The 17,159-nt window shown below is 41.6% G+C and overlaps 1 protein-coding gene across 2 annotated transcripts in view; it reads left to right on the top strand.

The window, feature by feature from the left end:
* DPF3 (double PHD fingers 3) overlaps positions 1–17,159 on the top strand; it is a 194,502-nt gene that overhangs the window by 172,283 nt on the left and 5,060 nt on the right. For both annotated transcript variants that reach the window (XM_072963369.1, XM_072963370.1), the window contains exon 9: positions 9,730–9,842. In XM_072963369.1, the coding sequence (XP_072819470.1) occupies positions 9,730–9,842 (113 nt within the window). The remainder of the gene's footprint in view (positions 1–9,729; positions 9,843–17,159) is intronic.

Here is a 17,159-nt window from a genome sequence, read left to right as displayed (position 1 = left end):
AATGTTGTCTGTTGCCATATAACAAATTACTCCAAAATGTAACAGCTTAAAACATAAATGTTTATTATCTCATAGTTTGTATGGGCCAGGAATCTAGGTTTGGCTTAGCTGAGTGCCATTGGATCAAGGTCTTTTATGAAGTTGCAGTCAAATTGTCATCCAGAGTTATGGACTTATCTGAAGGCTTGACTGGGAGAGGATTGAATTCCAAGCTCACTCAAATGGTTTTGGGCAAGATTCAATTCCTCCCAGGCTATTGGACTGAGGCCTCCCTTCATCTGCTGCCATGTGGGCCTCCCCAAGGACATCTCACAACACAGCAGCTGGCTTCCCTTAGAGTGAGTGAGTGAGAAGGCATAAAAGAGAGAGTGCTGAAGATGAAAGCCACAGTCTTTTTATAACTTAATATTAGGAATGACAGCCCATCACTCCTGCCATCTTCTGTCTACTTGCTAGAGGTGAATCAGTAAGTCCATCCACCCTCAAGGGGAGAGAATTACAGAAGCTTATGGACACCAGGAGAGGGGGATCGTTGGTGGCCATCTCAGAGGCTTCCTGCCCATCACACCTCCTAAACCTGAGCTCCTCAAGGAAGGATCTTTGCCTCATTCATCTTTGAAACTTCGGCACCTAGTATAGTTCCTGGCAGGAGCAGGTGCTCAGTGAATTTAGTCAAATTCAATAGAACTATTTTTCTATAAGAACCTGATCACAATAAAATAAATTACAAAGTCAGAAGAGCCCTCAAAATTAGACTAAAAGTGATTTAAAAAGTAAGGTGTAAGACAAAGTATCTAAAGTGTCATGGACACACTGTCAGTCCTCTGCGTCCAGGCACTTCTGGGATTGCTTCCCGGTCTCACAGGGAAAAGGATGGAAAAGCAAGAAAGTGTCTTTTTCCTTTTGACTTTGCACAAGTCTGAAACACTTTTAAAAGAAAAAAGAATGGAATACCATCTCAAAGCTCCTCAGACAACTCGAGAACTTGACCACCCATGAGTCCATCCTCCAGTTCACGGAAGATCAGCAGTTGGAGGATCACAGGCTATCAAGTGCTGACTGATCACTGACCTTTTCTACCAGCTACCCATCAATTATACCATATACTCCGCCAGGACAGAGGGCAGCACAGTGATTACAGGGTCTCCAATTTGAGCGGCAGTTTCTTCATCAGACTCACTTTTCCAAAGGAAACCCAGAGCCTTCAGCCAGGCCCGTGGCCAGTGCGCCCAGTGCCCAGAGAGGCCTGTGTCAAGGATTCCCATCTGCTGCTGTTGTGGGCTCCGGACAGCGATTCAGGCCGGCCTCCGCACACTGACTTGCTCACGTTGGTGACCTTCTGTCAGCCCCTGCCTGGCGGTAGCTGCCTACTGTCACACAGCAAGCTCAACCCAGATCTGATATTGCTCGTGGGTGAAACCTCACCCAAGGCCCCCGCCCGCCTGCAGATGCATTGACAGCCCATCTGTACAGGGCCCGCGTATGGCCTGGGGGTGGTTGGGGTGCTTGGTGAAAAGCGCTTTCGGTTTCTAGATTTCTTTTGCTTTCTGCTGTGGTTTTGGGCTAGGAGCGGGCTAGTTCAGTGGAAGCGTTGACAGGAATTCTAGCAGAACTGGATATTTTAATTTCCTTCTTAGTTTCTTTCACTTTGAGTTTCAGCTGGCAAACTTTGGAAGGCTTGTTTACCCCACCAGATGGGCAGTTTGGGATCAATATTATCTCTAAAAATAGTGTTTATGGGTGGCACAGACAGAGCCACAGCTTCAGGGATAGAAGAGTCCTATCCTTTCATTTAATATATTAGAAAACTAATGCCCGGAGATGCAAAGTCCAAGGGACTCCGATGCTGCCGCACGTCTTGGATTGTGGTACTTGCTCCACGAGAGGGGGTTTTGGCTTTTCTCACTGCTGGGTCCCCAGTGCCTAGAAGAGGGCCTGCCATGGTTATTTATTCAACAAATACTGTTGAGTAAATGAGTAAATTATTCTTGGTCCTCAGCTGCAGTGACTAATTTGGGGTACGGGGACCATTACTGTGGTTCCTGACATCTTTCTGGCGCTATGCCTCGGCCCCAACCTGGGCCAGTCAGGTAAGTTACGTAAATCCAGGTCAAGACCATCCCATCCCCTTGTTTCACTTGAAGCAGCCCAGCCTCAGAGCCCTTAGGGATATAGATGAGACTGGGCTCGGACCATACTTGACCATGAGAACTTGGGGAGTTTCTAGGGCCATTTGAGAATGGTGTCATGAGGCCTTAGCTGTTTAGCCCCATTAAAGGTGCTCCTAATGTTCTCGCATGAATGTGCTTTCTGTGGTTCTTGACGGTCACGATTAAAACAACAATCCCTGTGTCTTGCCTCCTGTGTGGTACCTGGGTGCCAGAGAGTTTGACAGCTTTGAGGGAGGACAGGCAGTCCTCTAAAATGTGTTGAACTTGCTGATGGTAAAGTGTTTTTAGCTAAGCAAAAGACAGCTGTGGTTCACACTGTTGTTTGATTTGATTTGATTTTTTATAGGTTAATTTATTTATTTAATTTTATTTTTGGGGTTTTTTTAGGGGGGGTGGTAATTAGGTTTATTTATTCATTTTATTTTTAGAGGAGGTACTGGGGATTGAACCCAGGACCTCGTGCATGCTAAGCACGCACTCTACCACTTGAACCATACCCTCCCAACTCACATCATTGTTTATTTTTGATGCATTTTTTGTTTGTTTGGTCTTCATCCTTTCTACTCTCTCTTCTGTGTCCTCTTTGAGGTACGTTAAAAATGATGAGGGGGAAAAAGGAAGCCATGTGGGTGCCTCTGGGGCACCATTGTGGTCGTCAATTTGTAGATGTCTTAGCGCTAGAAGTAACGTCTGGGGCAGATGAGAGGTGAGCCTGCAGACCACCGGAGAAGGTTTGCAAAGCAGGGCTGGAGAAGTAATCCATGTGAGGGAGGAATGCCTGGTTAACATGCTTGTCATGAGATATGTATACAGAGGTTGAATTCTTGACTGCTCAGGATTCGTTCCCCTTTACAGATTACGTATAATGACGTACAGACTCATTCCCTCCACCTGACAAGCTGTGTCTAGGTGGAGGGGGATAGAAAGAGGAAGAGAGAAAGGGAGGAAGGGAGAAAGGGGCAGAAACAGAGGAGAGAGGGACAGAGAGAATACATGAGAATGAGTGGATCTGATGGAGTGAGATGGCTTCCCACAGTGAGCTAGTAATATTTTTTCCCCCAAATTACTCTTTAGCGTGGAGGATTCAGATTTGACTGCACTGTACATAAAGTCTTTAGCTAACGCTTCTTATATATTTTTGCAATATGTAAATATTAGGAATTGCATGTGTGTATGAATATAGAGAACTGCTAGATATTTGAGCCAAATTATTTTCTAATGAATCCCTATGCAGACTTGTTCTTGGTGCTATTTCAGATTGGAATTGATCCTACATATTTTATATAATATGATTTCTATAAACCAGGCATCAGGCCAAGGAGCGCAATTTTGTATTTTGCACGTACTTGCCTGAGAACCACAGCTATTTAAGTTCTCCTTTCTTGAGAAATTAGTTCTTAAGAGATCAACATTGATAAATAAGGTAATACAATATAATTGGGTGTTTATAATTTCACAATGAATAAATAATAGACCATACTAGTTCCACAGTTATTTGTATCTGTTTTATTTATGTTTTCAGCACATGCTTAGCGAGGTAATTTTTTTTTCCCCTAGAGCTCTAATTTAATCAGTGATGTGGCTTAGCCTAGTCCAAATTAAATACTGGCAATAATGAAATAAAAACTCTTTTAATAAGGATCATAATGGAAGAGACACATGTCATAGCAGTTTGTAGATTTCTTTTTGCCCAGGGTTTGTTGAAAATGAACTGTTTCTCTCACTGTGCCAAGTATCTATAGAGCGCCACTGACTGGTTAATGACTTCTGCTAGCTTCTAAGTCACATTTGTAATGTGAGCTCAATCCACAAGGTATATTTAGATATTTTTGTCCCCGAAAGGTTGGAAATACCCATGTGTGTGGGCAGTGTGTATAAGCATGTGTGCGAGCAGGCAGCTATGAATATGAAACTAACACTGGTTTTGCCTAGATACTCATCTGTGAGCCTTCTCACTCAGACAGCACAAAATCCTGTTTGCTGTCCCTGGAACATCTCAGCATCTATGCACGTGCGTTCTGCAAAGACATGAGATGTGTCCTTCAGGTGGCAAGGGGGCAGTCCCTGCTTTCAGATGCCCGCCTCCTCTTTTCCACTGGGCTCAGTCGACTGTAATGTCATACACACCAGCCTCATGAACAATCTTCTTCCTGGGAAGCTTCTCACAGCCGGCTGGTTTCCCTTTTTCTACCCATCTGCTGAAATTGTACCCTGAGGCCAAATTTTTATTGTCTGGAAGCCCTGCCCAGAAGTTAGGTCTCCACACATGGTGGCCATGACTTATACTTCCTGTTTCAACTTTTAGCGAGGATTGAGGTCCATTTTGGGAAGGTTAGGGCTGGATTAAGAATGCCTCGTCATACCAAGTTCACCCCTGGACCAACTAAACGAGGGGGCAGAAGATTTATTGAACTGTCCTGATAGAACAAATTCGGAGGAACACTCAGGAAGGACTCGGTTTTTAATGGTCTGGCTGGGGTGAATCATGCACACCACGCCACTTTCTAAATCCATTTTGGTAATTGGAATCTTATAAATGTCCTGCTGAATCATCTCACCCCAGGGGTCTGGGAAGGGTTGTTTCCCCTTCATTCCATTGGGCTATTTAAATAGCAATACACACACCCTTTGCTTTAAAAAAAGAAAAAACTGGAAATATGGAATATCTAGATTTCCAAGCAAGCACTGTAGAGAATAATGGTTAACTTTACAAAAGAGATTAAGGCAAGAATCTTTCTGTAGTGAGTGACCGTGAATATATCACTGAACTGCCAATGTGCCTCTTTATTTTCTACCATTGCTGAATTGGAAGGACTATTATCCATTTACTTCCAAGGATTTTAGAAATTAGTTCGGGGCAAAAATAAGTTCTAGTTCTAGCAGTAAAACTTAGATATGGGCCTCTGGCACTTTCCTTGGAAGCTTTTTCTTTGTCCAACAGTGGCGTTATTTCAGTCATTTCCATGGATAGATAAGAAATCTTATCTTTATAGTTTTATCTGGGGAATGACTTCCGTCTGTAGAGGCAGGCAGCAGACGGGTGCCTTGTTGTGGTGGCACAGAAAGGAGGACTTGGTTCTGGGCAGAGTTTCTGCATCTGCTAATGGCAGCTTGGGTGACTTACCTCTCTGTGTCTCACCCTCCCTGGCTGAGAAGTTGCATCACCTCCTTTCTTCTCCCATTTGAATGATGTCTGAGTTCCAAGCTGAAGGAGCTCTGCATCCAGAGCTGAGGCTAATCTGAATTTTAATCCTGAATTTTACCGGAGGTGGAGGCCTTGTGAGCTTCATTCCCTTTCTTTGCCTTTGAAGGTCTTTCTGAAGACATGAACAGAGAGAACCCCATGAGGTTTTTTTGAGAGACTTCCAATAGGAGTTTCCCAAGCCTACTTGCTTCTGTTCACTGATCCAAAGCTATCCCAGAAAATGTCTTCAGAGCTCAGCATGGTGGTCAGAGAGGTCTTGAACAGAGAGCAGGTGCTCAGGAAATATTTGTGGAGTGTGGTTGAATGAACGAAGCATACACATCACCCCTCACGCCCATCCTGGAGGCAGCTCCAGATGCACAGCTGGCTGCGGAGTCCATGTCATGTTCTGGAATCTGCTGACCCTCCTTCCCAGGGAAGATGACATTGATGAAGGGCGTCACTATTAGTAGGGCAGCTTCGGCTCTGCTCTGTCAACATGCCCTCACTCGGGGTCCTTATTGAGCAATGACAAACTCAAGCACCTGTGGTGGTCAACACAGCTGACCGCCCTCTCCCTGATGTATCTGTGGGAGAGGGTGAGCTCTGCGTCCTTCTATTCCACCATCTTGAAGCCCCTCCTCCACCCTCTCCCTCTTGAAAGCTCTCCTCTTGGCCACTGTGACCCATACTTGCCCAGTTTGCATCTTACCTCTCTCTGGCCGTCCTTTCAACTTTCATCTGTTGGTTCTTTCTTTTTATCTTCAAATAGTTGAGTTCCTCAAAGTCTAATCTTAGACCGTTTCTCTCTTTTCTCCTCTTCCTTTCTCTTTTTTCCCTTTTCCTAGGTAATTTCATGAATTCTCAATGACCATCTATTAAGAAAAAACTCCTAAATTTACATGTCTAGTCTGTACTTCTCTTTTGGGCTCTAAACCCATATATTCAACCATCCACTTGACATTTCCACCCAAACTCTCACAGACTTTCAAATTCAACATGCTCGAAACAGAGCGAAGCCAGCTCCCCTCCCCATTTGGTCCCTATATGCTTTCTATAGCCTTCCTCACCGGAGTACGTTTCACTGCCACCTGCCTTGTGTCTTTGGTCAGGATATTGAGAATATTTCTCATCATCTCTCTTTCCCACACGCCCAATGTTCAAATAATGGTCAAGTCCTGTCAATGATTTCTTTAATATTTCTTAAATCTCCACCTTAGTTTCATCATCCTTGTCTCTCTCCTGGCAGCAGCATCTGCCTCCAAACTAGTTTCCTGGCAACAATTCTTATGTCTCTGCACCCCCTTACCCTCCCCACGTCCCCCTGCACTGCTCACCCCAATTCTTTCCCTAGACAGCAGCTCCTTTCCTTCCCTCCCTTCCTTTCCTTCCCTCCTTTTTGTTGATTTAAATTTTTATTTGTGTTTTCCTTATTTAAAAAGATCTTTTCAACTTTTTCTTTTGAAATAATTATAGCTTCACATAAACTTGCAAAATATATTACTGAGAGGTCCCATGCACCCTTCACTCAGTTTCCCCCCAATGGTAGTAACATCTTACATAACCATAGTATCCTATCAAAACCAGGCAATTGTCATCGATGCAATCACAGACCCAACGCATATGTCATTGGCTTCACATGCACACACACATGTGTGTATGCGTGTGTATTTGTAGTTCTATGCAGCCTTATCATGTACGTAACCACCACCGTGATCAAGGTTCAGAACTGCTTCACTACCCTGAAGATCCCTTGTGCTGAAGCGATGGTCCTTTAAAAACACAATGTAACAATCCAGGGATTGATGGATGTGTTAAGTAATCTTATTGTGGTAATCATTTTGCAATATATACTGATGTTAAATCATCATGTTGACATGTTAAAAAAAAAATCACAGTGTAATCCAGTCACTGCGTTGCTTAAAATCCTTCAATGATTTTAGAGCCCCAAATCCTTGAATAAGGGCCACAAGTGCTCGTGTGTTCTGGCTCTAACTACTGGAGAGCCAGGTGCTTCTTGCCCTTCTCCTTCTGCCCGCCAAGCCTCTGCTCACTGGCCTTTCCCTTCCTTTGAATGTGCGAGCTCCCCGCTGCTCAGAGCCGTTACACGTGCCGTTCTCCTCACGTGGAATCCGCTCCCCCTCCCACCCAGCTAACTCCTCCTCATCTGCCAGATATCAGTGTAAAGATCTGTCTCAGAGAAGATTTCCTTGACATCTCAGGCTAGATTCGATTCTCCTGTGATTTTTTTCATCTCCAGTCATGATTTTCCTTCCTGGCACGTACAACACAGTTGTAAGAAAAGAGATATGTGTATCGTTTTTTAACTGGCGTTCCCTCTGACCAGACTAGAGGGATCTGGGGATTCGTGCCCAGCACTGTGTCTTTTCTGTCTGGTGCAACAGCTGGCTGAGCAGGTGCTCAGTCAACGCTTGTTCGGGAGCGGTTACTGTAAGCTGGCTGGTTGTGGCTGAGGGTGCCCTGAGGCCATGGAACTGGGCAGCAACCACCTGCTGATCTGGGTATCTGCTCCGTAAATTCATCTTCATCCTTCCCAGATGTCCTGTCTGCAAACCTGGGCATCTATGACCCAGGCCACTCAGAATCTCAAACTGGTATTTCTTCTCCTGTTCCCATCCCACTATTTTCTGTGAGAGATTGGAATAGGGAACAACCCTGGCCAGTGTTCTACTTAGACAGATCTTTGAGATGCTTTCAGGAATGTCAGTCAGCAGAATGTTCATCCAGGCCTTTCATGGAAGGATTCTTTCTGTCCAGGGTCAGTGACATGGTGTCACGTTGAGACGGTTATCAGTTCAGAGCTGTGTGTGTTGGGGGGTCCTCAATTGGATGGTGCTTAAGAAGTCCTAGAAAATCTTTTAGATCAGTCCTCTCCTTAGCACTTCCACCTGCTATTTGCTAAGTGTCTCCACCTCCCTTCACCACAAGTCATTTCCACCATCACTCCCACCCTCAGAGGTAATTCAGTGTGCTTGGTGTTTGTGGGGCTCCAGATCTGAAGGGGGCCTTATGCTGACTGAATAGACAGTATCTCTCCCAAAGGACCATGATGTAACCAGCTCCGTGAGAATCTGGAGGAGAGGAAATGAGGGTCTCCTGCTGGGCTGTGCCTTTGCCAAGGAGGGGTGGTACCAGGTGGGGTCTTGACTATTGGTGGAGGACACTGGGTTGGGGGAGCTGCCGCTAACTGATGCCTCTGTCTATAGCATCCCTCTTTAGAAGCACACAATCCCTCATGTGAAAGAGGCAACACGATGCGTGATAGAGTGGATTTGGCAGAGTTGGGAGCTCTGGAGATGGGTGAACCAAACCCCAGCAATGCATGAAACCGTCAGTTCTTTGTGAGAGTCAGTAATGGGCTTTCCCTGGGCTCTCTGGGTGGATTCCGGTCTGATTCACAGCCCTGGGAAAGCTGGGGACATGATCCCAGTTTCCCTTCCATGTCAAATACAAGGTCAAGGTCTTCACGTTCTGTGGCTCAGAGTTGTCCTCTCGCTGCCGGCGTCTGTCTTTTGCGGGAGGTATGACTGAGAGCAGAGCCCAGCTCTGCAGGCTGAGCCTCAGATATTAGTCTGCTGGGGCTGTGTACTCGAAGGTCACATTGATGTCCCTCCCCATTTTGCTGCTGGCTTGGCTAACGTGATACTTGGGATGGAGAGAAGAGTGAGAGCCAGTGACCAGTCCTTTCAGGATTGACCTGACCGTTGTGTGCCCACTGCAGTGACGCACCACTTCTCCGCCCTCCCCCCACAGGCCCTGTTCCTGGGCAGGGCGTGGGCTTCTGCTAGTCTCCTGGGCGTGGGCACGACACTTGAGATAGCAGTGCAGTGCCTCCCAGTGCTTCTGAGCTCTGTCCCTGGGAACTTCACCCGCTCCCTCTGACCTCCTCCCCGTGCCCTGAGGCAGCACGAACATCTTTGCAGGTTAGAAGGCCCAGCCCCAAGTAGCTCTTATATGTTGCTCCCGCCACAACTGATGCTGGAGCTGGGGAGGTGATGCTGGTGACTCTCACGCTGCTGCCTTGTGCTGTGCGATTTCCTTTCTCTTTCCCTTTGATCACCACTTTCTGTCCTCATCAACTGGTTGTACATCTACACCTAGCTCGTAGGGCGAGAGGATTTGGGTGATCTCTAGTCCCAGCAAAAGGGTAGTGCCCGTTTCTCTCTTTGGCCCTTGAGCTCATGTGACTGTGGGTGGTGGTGAGGAGGGTGGGTAGGGCTCCACCCACGTCCCCGGTTTGCTTCCCAGCCTGTGCTACCCCACCCTCTCTCCAAGTTGGGCATAATGCTGTGGTGTTGAGGGGTGACAGGTAGGACCCTCTGGCCCTAATGCTGCCACTTCTGCTTCCTCCAGGTCACCCCACCTGCCTGCAGTTCACCCTGAACATGACTGAGGCTGTGAAGACCTACAAGTGGCAGTGCATAGAGTGCAAATCCTGCATCCTCTGTGGGACCTCGGAGAATGATGTGAGTGTGTGTTTCCTGCACGGGAGGGAGAAATCCAAGGAGCTGAGAGTCCTCTGAGGGTTGGAGAGAACGGCAAGACTCTGATCACTGGGCTCCTGGGGAAAATGTCTAGGACCTCCCCCTTTCCTATTGCCCCCAGGACCTTTGGGACCCTTGCACTACAGGGATCCTGGGTTCTCTGTGTGTCTATGGAGACCGGTACAGTAGGTGATGGCCAGAGGCTGCCTTGCTGGCCATGGTCCTGGAGGGTTCAGTGACAGATAATGGTGCCCACTGCTTATAGTTGGGTGTAGTTGGGCATATATGTGGCTCTTTACACCACATTCTAGAAGGTGTCATCTCACTTGGTCTAAATGTTAAGTGTAATAAATGCAGAATTTTAAAAATCCTACTTTTTGTTACCAACATTTCAGATATATACAAAGATAGAGAAAATAATGAAACTGATGTATCCCATCACCAGTTTCAAAAATGATCAATACATATCCAATCTTGTTTCATAAATATTGCCACCTCTTTCTCCACAATATTATAATCCTGGTCATAATATCATTTCGCCTATAAATATTTCATATGTATCTCAAAAATATAAGGACTTACTTTTAAACAAAAATATTAACATAGATTTAAAAAAATCAGTAAGTCCTTAATAGAATCAAATATCCAGTCAACATTCCTATTGCCTCAATTGTCTTAAACATTTGTCTTAATTACCTTAAACTGATTTAAAAGTTTTCATCACAGTGTTTATTTAAATTGGGATTCAACTAACGTCCAAAGATTGCAGTTAGTTGTCTTTAAAGTTTCTTTTAATATATAGGGTTTCCCTCTATTTTGCTCTCTTTTTTGCTCCTTGATTTTTTGTTGAAGAAATCAATTTATTTGTTCAATAGAGTTTCCCATGACTGTATTTTACTGACTGCATCCCTGTGGCAGCAGTATTTGACATTTTCTTCTGTCTCCTGTATTTCTTGCACATTGGTGCTTGGAACTGGAGGTTTGATCAGATCCAGATTCTCTCTTTCTCTGTCTCTTTCTCTCTCTGTCTCTAATGTATATAGAAATAGCAAGACTACTTCATAAATAGTGGTGTATACTTTATCAGGAGGTATTAATACATGGTGTCTCTTTTGGTGAAGGTAGCAGCTGTTAGAGATCTTTGACTACAGACTACTTTATTAGGGGTTGCAAATAGTGATATTCTATAATTTCTTCTTTATTAGTTGGAGTAGTTCTAAAAAGAGAAAAATTTCCAGCCTTGTATTTAGTTACCCTCAGTATAGATTATGTACAAAAGGCAGAATAAATACTTGATTCTTTCCCTTTATTTATCAGTTTTCAAAATAAGGGGGGTGGATTCAACACCTATTTATAATCAAAACACTCAAGAAAATAGAAATTGTGGGATACATTCTTAACACGATAAACTCTTTATACCTGAGAACTAAAGCCATTATCTTATTTAATGGGGAAATACTAAAGGCATCTCTAGTAAGATCAGGAACCAAGTAAGGATGCCCGCAATTTCTATTACTATTTGTCATTATTCTAGAGACATTAGCTAATGCAATTAGACAAGAGAAAGCGATGAGAAGTATAAGAATGGTAACAAAGAAATTTTTTCTCTATTTCATAAACTTTAATAGTATATCTGGGGAACTCTAGAGAATCAATAGTAAAACTAACTCAAACATTAAAGGTAGCAGGATATAAAATTACCACACAAAACTTAATAGCCTTCATATGCACAAATAATAACCAGTTAGATGACATTGTGGTAGAGAAACTCCACTTACAATAGCAACAAATAAGAAAAACTTAGAAATAAGCTGAACAGTAAATATGTAAAACCTATATGAAGAAAAATTTTAAGTGCTTTTGAAAAGACAGAAATATATTTGAGCAAATGGAAAGACAGTGTGATCTAGATAGAATGACTCAACATTGTAAAGATCAGTTCTTCCTAAGTTAATTTACACATTTGATTTGAACTCAATAAAAATACCAACACACTTTTGAATGGAACTAAGCAAGTTGATATGGAACTAAACAAGTTCATATGGAAAAACAAATATGAAAGAATAGTTAAGAAAACACTGAAAAACAACAAATTATGAAGGAAGTCTAGCCCTACCAGATGTTAAAACATACTATAAAGCCTCTTAAATTAAAACAGTATAGACACAGAGACCAATGGAATGGAATAGAAAACCCGTAAATTGACCCAGTGACATGTAGACATTTAGCATAAAATAAAGGTTGCATTTAAAATTACTGGACCAAAGATGGACATTTTCATGATCAGTGCTGGGACAGTAGGGTGACCATTTGGGAAAAGGTAAAATTAGGTCCATATCTCATGTACTATATCAGAACAGTCATCAAATGGACTGGGGTTATAAATATAAAAAATAAAACCATATTAGCACTAGAAGAACACATGGGTGACTTCCTCTTTAAATTAAATGTAAGGAAAGATTTTCTGTGACTTAAAATTCAGAAGCAGCAAAAGAAAATAGTGACAAATCTGACCATGTAAACATTTGTATAGTAAAAAACCCAATAAAGTCAAAAGACAGCTGACAGGAGAAAATACTTGCAGCACACACAGTGCAGTATATGTGCAGATTAAGGTGGTAATGTATAATATATAAAGCACTCTTAAAATCTGAGGGACAAGGGACCATAAACCTGATAGCAAACGGGAAAAGGATGTGAAAAACAGTTCACAAAAGATATAAAAATAACCCTTAAACATTTGGGAAAAAGATGTTTAAACTCACAATTAAATTCAAATTTAAACAAAATTGAGATATCACTTTTTACCCATAAAATTGGGGGTGGGGGGAAGGTGACAGTGCATCCTATGGATGAAGCTGTGGGAAAGCTGGCACCCTTATACACTGTCAGTGGGATCACAAGATAGTACAACCCTCCTGCAGGGAAATTGAGCAATACCTAGCACAACTACTGTGCACTTACATTTTGACTCATCTACCTCACCTATAGGAATCAACCCTAAAGATATACCCACACCACTATGAAAATACGTATGCATGAGGTTACTTAAGGTCACACTGTTGATAATTGCAAAATGCTGGAAATGACCTAAATGCTCATACACAGAGTGGCTGAATAAGTAAGGGCACAAGGAAGTTTTATGCAGCTATAAAACAACAACAACAAAACCAGGAGGTAGATCTTTATGAATTAATATGGAGAGATTTCCAGGAGAATTTGTTCAATAAAAACAAAAGCAAAGTAAAAACAGTATCTGTATCTATAGTATGCTGCCATTCTTATAAGACAGGCATAAGAAAATAGACATATGTCTGTTTACTTGTGTAAAAGAAACACAGGAAAGATAAACAAGAAACTAAAGAGCTTAGTTATCTACAGGGTGGGTAGGAATGGGGTACAAAGAATGGGGAAAGGGGTTGGATAGTAGGGATGGGTGGAGGAGGGGTGACACTTCTCTGAAAACGCCTTTTTGTGCAGCTCTGACTCTTAGAACCAAGATGTCATTTTACATGCCTGCCAATAGATAAATACAGAAATTCAACCAGGGTGTGGGAACCAAAAATGGACTTGACTGTAGTATAAATAGTAACATAACCATACTTAAAGGTAGGGAAGGAAAGAACTAACCTAGGTAACTTAGGAAAGCAGTATTTGTGTATTTTAAGGCTAAAGACAGAAATAACTATACAAGTATTATCCTCTAGCTAGTAAATTTGTTTTTCACGGGCATGTGAGTTAGTCATCCTGAAACTACTTCATGTGTCTGCAGGTCTGAACTGATAACCGCATATTGGTTGTTTTTTTCAGTTTTACAAAATTGAAATATAGTCAGTTTACAATGTTGTGTCAATTTCTGGTGCACAGTGTAATAGTTCAGGTATACATGTACATACATATATTCTTTTTCATTATGTTACTATAAAATATTGACTAAATCTCCCTGTTCTATACAGTAGAAACTTGTTTATCTATTTTATATACAGTAGTTAGTATCTTCAAATCTCAAACTCTCAGTTTTATCCCTTCCTACCACTTTCCCCCACTGGTAATAAGTTTGTTTCCTATATCTGTGAGTCAGTTTCTGGGTAACTGTATATTGTGAATAATGAAAGCCAGGTTTCTCAATGTTAAAGAAAGAATAATCAAATAAAGGGGGGAGGCTAGACTGAACTCTGCTGTGTTGGGTTAGAATGGGGGGTATCAGTATGAAATTTATGTTTTTAAATATAATGTATTATGTATATATGTAGTTACATATTATTTATCTATAGCTATTTATATGTATACACACATATGGATAGATTCAGAAATTTATTTATTTTTATATTAAAGTATAGTTGATTTACAATGTTGTGTTAATTTCTGGTGTACAGCATAGTCAGAAATAAATACAGATGTGTGCATGTGTACCTACACGTACATTTATTTGCTAACTCTGTTAGGAAGCTAGAAGAAATGACAACCCAGAAGCAATGAGGACTCATATCACCCAAATATTGGTTTCTAAATACCATTCTCCAATAAAAGGAACCAGGGATTCTTGGAGAAATGGCTGATGCCAGGGCTGGAGCTGGGAAAATAAAAGAGGAAGCTGGAGCATTCTCTGGTACTAGAAAGTAAGGAAGTGCAAAAAAAAAAAAATCATAGAGCATCTCTAAAGGGCAGAGAACCAACTTGAAGGAACTCCTAGTGGCCAATCTGGGACAGATTGAGCAACAAGGTAAATAATTATAGTATTGGATTATAGCCCAAAGAACAAAATAAATGTTCATACTAATGTGTTAAAAATTGAATAAGAGAATGAATGACTGAATGCAGAAGAGGTGAACTCTTCCTTAGAGCAGAATTTCAGTTATTAAATGCAGAGCCTTAGAGGAAGAGGGACATCAGCAATAGGCAAGTATCATCATTATGGTTACTGTAAGTAAGAATCATCAACTTGATATTAACATTAGTGGGCAAAAGTATGGTAAGAAATAGAATATTTGCTTGACCTCAACATATCCTCTCTCCCCAGATTATTTGTTAAAATATTACAAAGGGAAAAAATCATAACTTTACACTGGAGAAACTGGGAGACACTACACTACTTTAACTATATGATCAGAGTAACATTACTACTATAGTAATATGACACATTGATATCCATGCCCCCTCGTACGATGCACTGAGAAGGCATAACATCTGTTTTGTAGTATTACTGCCAAAAATGCATACCCTCAATCTTCTTGTGGAAAGAAAGATCAGACAAACTCACACTGAGTCACATTCTACAAAATCACTGGCCTGGTCTCTTCAAAAGTCTCAGGATCATGAAAGACAAAGAAACCAAGAAACTGTTATGGATTCAAAGACACTAAGGAAACCTGACAACTAACTGCAGTGTAGGATCCTGGATTGAATCCTGGGGAAATCTGGTAAAATTCAAATGAGGCGAGGTCCGCAGGTTAGTCAGTAGTGTCGTGCTAATGGTAACGGTGACTTCTTGTTTTTCATGATGGTACCAGGGTAATATAAGATGTTCATATTAGGGGAAGCTCAGTAAAGAGTGTGTAGAAATTCTGTACCATTTTTGCAACTTTTCTCTAAGATAAAATTATTTCAATATAATCAATTAAAAAATGATAGGATGTTTCCCTAGCGTCCTACAAAAGTGTCAGTTTAAAAAAAATGTATAAACTCAAGGATTTAAACATACTTGATTTGTCTCAATCCATTACAGTTAAAATTGTCCCATCTTTGGGCAGTGGGAGCACAATCAGGTTGGATCCTGAGTCCTTTTGACATGACCTCAATAGTATTTGATAATTTCCTTGCTTTCCAATATGTAAAGATACTTAGACATTTCATATTCCAGACTTGGAGTCAGCCATTTCTCCAAGGACTCCTGGTTCCTTTTAGTGGACAATGGTCTTTAGAGGACATAATATGGGTGCTGGGAGGGTAATCTTTACTGAATTAGTCACTGTTTGGAGACATTTTCAATGGACAGAGCTAGAAAATATGTTTTGGTTGTTTTAAAGATAAAATACACCGTGAATTTATATTGATATTTCAGCTCATACCCTGAACTAACTATAGGGTTTTTACTTAACTTTATCATTCTTACATCTGTATTTTCTTTTAACCATGTCAGAATTTTTGCTTTTCAATACTAATTTAATCACTCATTTGATGCACACAAAAACCAGTATCAATTCCACTATTAATGGTAACAATATGATTGCTGGAAAGAAATATATGTGTGTGTATATATATGTGCATATTTGCACTTATTTTTGTCCTTAGGATATATTCAGCTTAGGATGTACAGTCAAACTACTTGTTTTAAAATCTCTTGGAAAAATTTCTTTCTGTGTGGTTATGCCACCAACTTACACATAATCAGGTTCATTTATTTCATTTTTCTTTGGTTTCTTAGTGACAATTACAATGTGAACTTTGCTTTATAACCATGCAAAATACTTACTGGTTCCAGAATCAAATCTATAAAATAAACAGTATATTCAAGGAAATCTATCCCTACCTCTTTCACACTTTGCTTATAGGGCCATTTAAAAAAATATATGGTTTACCTTTCTATTTTTGTTTAAATGCAAACATGTGTATGCGCACATGAATCTGTGAGACAATGGATTCATTTCCTTAGAAAATGGTAAAAAGACATATGTGTTTTCTTCACTTTGCTTTTTCACTGAATATCCTGGAGATTAGTCCACAGCACTATATAGACATCGTCTTCATTGCTTCCTCCAGCTGCACAGTTCTTCATTAGTTTATTCAACCCGTCCTTTATTGATGGACATTTGGGTTGATTCTGGTCTTTGGCTTTATAAATAGTGTTAATGCAGTTTTTCATTGACTTGGCAGAGCCTTAGAGGAGGAATCAAGGAGTGAAGCTGTTTGGGCAACAGGGTTCCTCTCACATAGCCAGGGATTTACCCTACGCAGCCCAGAATGGGATTCCCACTCTACGGGAACTACAGCCATAGGTGAATCCTGGTTCTTGAATACTTGGGAGTAAGAGATCCTCAAATTGTGTTTCTCATGGGAGTCAGCATGAGCTGGGGGTTCTTGCTGGTTTAGGCAGGCAATTATCCTGAGAGGTAAATGGAAAAGAAGAGAAAGTGGAGCTAGACAATGATCAACCCATGAAAGATGCATTTAAACCCACAGATGCCTTGGTTTCCCTTTGGAAAAATCCAATCTAAGATATTCTATCTTCCTGTATTTTCTGTGTCATCACTAGAGGAGGAGTTATCAGTGTCCTCAGTGACATCAGTAATACTGTTTCTG

The sequence above is a fragment of the Vicugna pacos genome, chromosome 6 (genome assembly GCF_048564905.1).
Source record: "Vicugna pacos chromosome 6, VicPac4, whole genome shotgun sequence".
In the NCBI taxonomy this organism is placed as follows: Eukaryota; Metazoa; Chordata; class Mammalia; order Artiodactyla; family Camelidae; genus Vicugna; species Vicugna pacos.
Note: the sequence above shows the minus strand (reverse complement) of the source record. Positions and strands in the feature narration are given on the sequence as shown.